The sequence below is a fragment of the Trachemys scripta genome, chromosome 4 (assembly GCF_013100865.1).
Source record: "Trachemys scripta elegans isolate TJP31775 chromosome 4, CAS_Tse_1.0, whole genome shotgun sequence".
Lineage (NCBI taxonomy): Eukaryota > Metazoa > Chordata > Testudines > Emydidae > Trachemys > Trachemys scripta.
In genome coordinates, this window is record NC_048301.1 from 93,993,901 (window position 1) to 93,996,529 (window position 2,629).

General features: G+C 35.9%; 1 protein-coding gene across 1 annotated transcript; it reads left to right on the forward strand.

Annotated features, from left to right (window-relative positions):
* The first annotated feature begins 649 nt into the window (after nucleotides 1-649).
* Nucleotides 650-2,081, forward strand: PTH (parathyroid hormone). The gene is made up of 2 exons (XM_034767305.1): nucleotides 650-735; nucleotides 1,123-2,081. Exons 1-2 carry the CDS (start codon nucleotides 650-652, stop codon nucleotides 1,409-1,411), a joined length of 375 nt encoding a protein of 124 aa, XP_034623196.1. The 3' UTR covers nucleotides 1,412-2,081.
* Nucleotides 2,082-2,629: the final 548 nt, after the last annotated feature.

Below are 2,629 nucleotides of genomic sequence, written 5' to 3' on the forward strand. Positions count from 1 at the left end.
ATCTCTTTTCCATAGCTGTATGACCTATGTAGTAATAGAAACTGTAAAAACTTGGGGCCCAATTCTGATTTTTCTTACATCAGGGTATATAGGGACTAACAACACCGACCTCAGTAGTTATGCCAATGTAAAGCTGCCATAAGAGAACCAAGGTTCTTGGTTCTATCAGCAAAATCAGCAAAGTTTAATGACACAAAAGAAGCAGACAAAATGTAATACTTTGCAATTTACATAGCTGTATACAGGTATTTCAAGGATCTTTACAAATATCTCCATGAGACAGAAATTAATAATAAATAATACTTTGCAACTAAACACTGCTTTGCATCCAAAGATATCAAAATGGTGGGTATTATTATGCCCATGGTAATATGGGGTAACTGAGGCATACAGCGGTTAAGAGACTTGCCCAAGATTATACTGCAAGTCATTATAAAAATTAGGAATATAATCCAGTTCTTCTGATACCTAAATTCCTTGTTGTAACCACTACATGTGAAAGACATTTTTACACAATCTCTTTTCTGACTATACACATGTTCAACACTTTTCTCTGTACCTAACCCTAACTGTTCCCCTAGTTTAATTGTTTTGAAATTATTTGAAATATAGATTTACAAATTTCCTTCTTTTTATCCTTACAGTTAACATGATTTCTGTCAAAGATATGGCTAAGACTGCAGTCGTTGTATATGCAATTTGTTTCTTTGCAAAATCTGATGGAAAACCAGCGATGTAAGTATATTGCTATACATTTTTTGAATTTGGGGATATTTTTACTAATATCTTTACTTTCATCTTGATGATTACCTGCCTATCATCATCTGAAATCTGGCATCAAGTACAAGAATTAAAATAAACAATGCCAGCGGCCAAACAATATTGGCACAAAACTAGACCATTTCCTTTTTCTAACCCTCCTCCCTCTAATAAATCCACCACCAATTAAATATCACTACTTCCCCTCTCACCAGCAGACAGTATATCCCCTGGGTAAAAATCCAGGTTGAATAAATGTGTTTGCACTGCCTCCCAAAAGTTCCCAAACTTGGGCTTTAGTGGAGATCAAGAATTCAAGGAAAGGCCATTGTGAGATTGTTACTTTGTTCACCCTTCATACAGGAAGAGGTCAGTGAGTGAGATGCAACTGATGCACAATCTTGGGGAGCACCTGCACACTGTGGAGAGACAGGATTGGCTTCAGCTGAAACTGCAGGATGTGCACAGTGCCCCCGAGGCACTGGTGGATGCTAGAACCCAGAGGCCCCGAAAGAAGGATGATATTGTTCTGGGAGAGATCAGAAGTCGTAGGCTGCTCCCTGAGCATTTGCAGGCAGCAATGCAGAAGAAACCTATTGTTCTGGACAAAGCTTACATGGACAACATCCTCTTCAAAACAAAGTCCCAGTGAAAGAGGCATAGCATTGTATCTGTCCAAGTAAGCACATGTCTGTAAGTCACCGAGCAACTAGGGCATTTTGTTATTATTTATTATTTGTATTACATTAGTTTCTAGAGGCCCCAACCAAGACTGAAGCTCCATTCAGCTAGGTCCTTTACAAACATAAATTAAGAGATTGTCCCTACCCACCATCTCAAATGTTGATAATTTTTGAATATCTAATTCAATCGCTAATGGGTCCCATTTATTTCCATTGTTTAAAAAAATAATGTATGTTTAAAAAACCAAAAAAGCAGGAGGTTTAAATATAAATAGTTACAAAAAAGGCAGAGTTAAAAAAATTTAAGGCCAGGTTCTACCACTCTTATTCACATTGAATAGTACCTTAACCCAATGGAATCCTCACAGAATAATTTACTAATCAACCTAAGTGAGGACAGCAGAATCTGACCCCATAATAAAAAGGGCACCACCAGTTCTATAGGGACTGAAACATGTGCTTCACTCTACACACAGTGACCAGTCCCATTGATCCACTACTCACAATGCATAAAGTTAAGTCACATTCATTTACAAGATCAAGCCAAGATTTGGGAAGTGTTAGTTACATATAAAAATAAAAAAAGAGGACTTTAATTTAAAAAATATTAAAAAGTAAGGTAAAATATAAACATAGGAAAAACAAAGATTATAAATTATTAAAAGGAAAGGGCTAGAATTAAAACTAATTCTATAAAAGATAGAAAAATCAAGGGTTAAATATAATATTAAAATAGGGGAAAGGTTTAATTACCCAACAAAGGCCAAAAGGATAGGATCTATAACATAAACAATAAAAGGCGATGTAGTGGCATGCATCTAGGTGTGAGGTTAGGTAACACAAAGTGGGAGTGAGGTATGGGTCAGACAATTAAAATTAAAACCAAAATCGTACACAATATTTTCATCTCCCTCTTGTCTGTAAATTATTCACTCTCTAAATTGTCTGTAAGTTATCGTAGGCCCCATGTGTGAGTAACTTTATGCTGCAGGACTAATAATTCATATGGGTAATGTTACTCATGTGCATGCATAAGTATTTATAGGAATGGGGTAATAGATTCTAAAATCCTTGCAACAGGTTCCCATTAGCCTGTGGAAATCATTGCCACAATATACCACACAGGTTTAGAACTTAGCAGAATTCAAAAAAGGATTGGACATTTTTATGAATAACAAAAAGGTTTA

Bases quoted from the DNA above. Each gene is read 5' to 3' on its own strand.
- PTH (XM_034767305.1), top strand. From the start codon at position 650: ATGATTTCTGTCAAAGATATGGCTAAGACTGCAGTCGTTGTATATGCA. The intron at 736-1,122 runs GTAAGTATATTG...CCCTTCATACAG, and splicing joins TCTGATGGAAAACCAGCGAT to GAAGAGGTCAGTGAGTGAGA.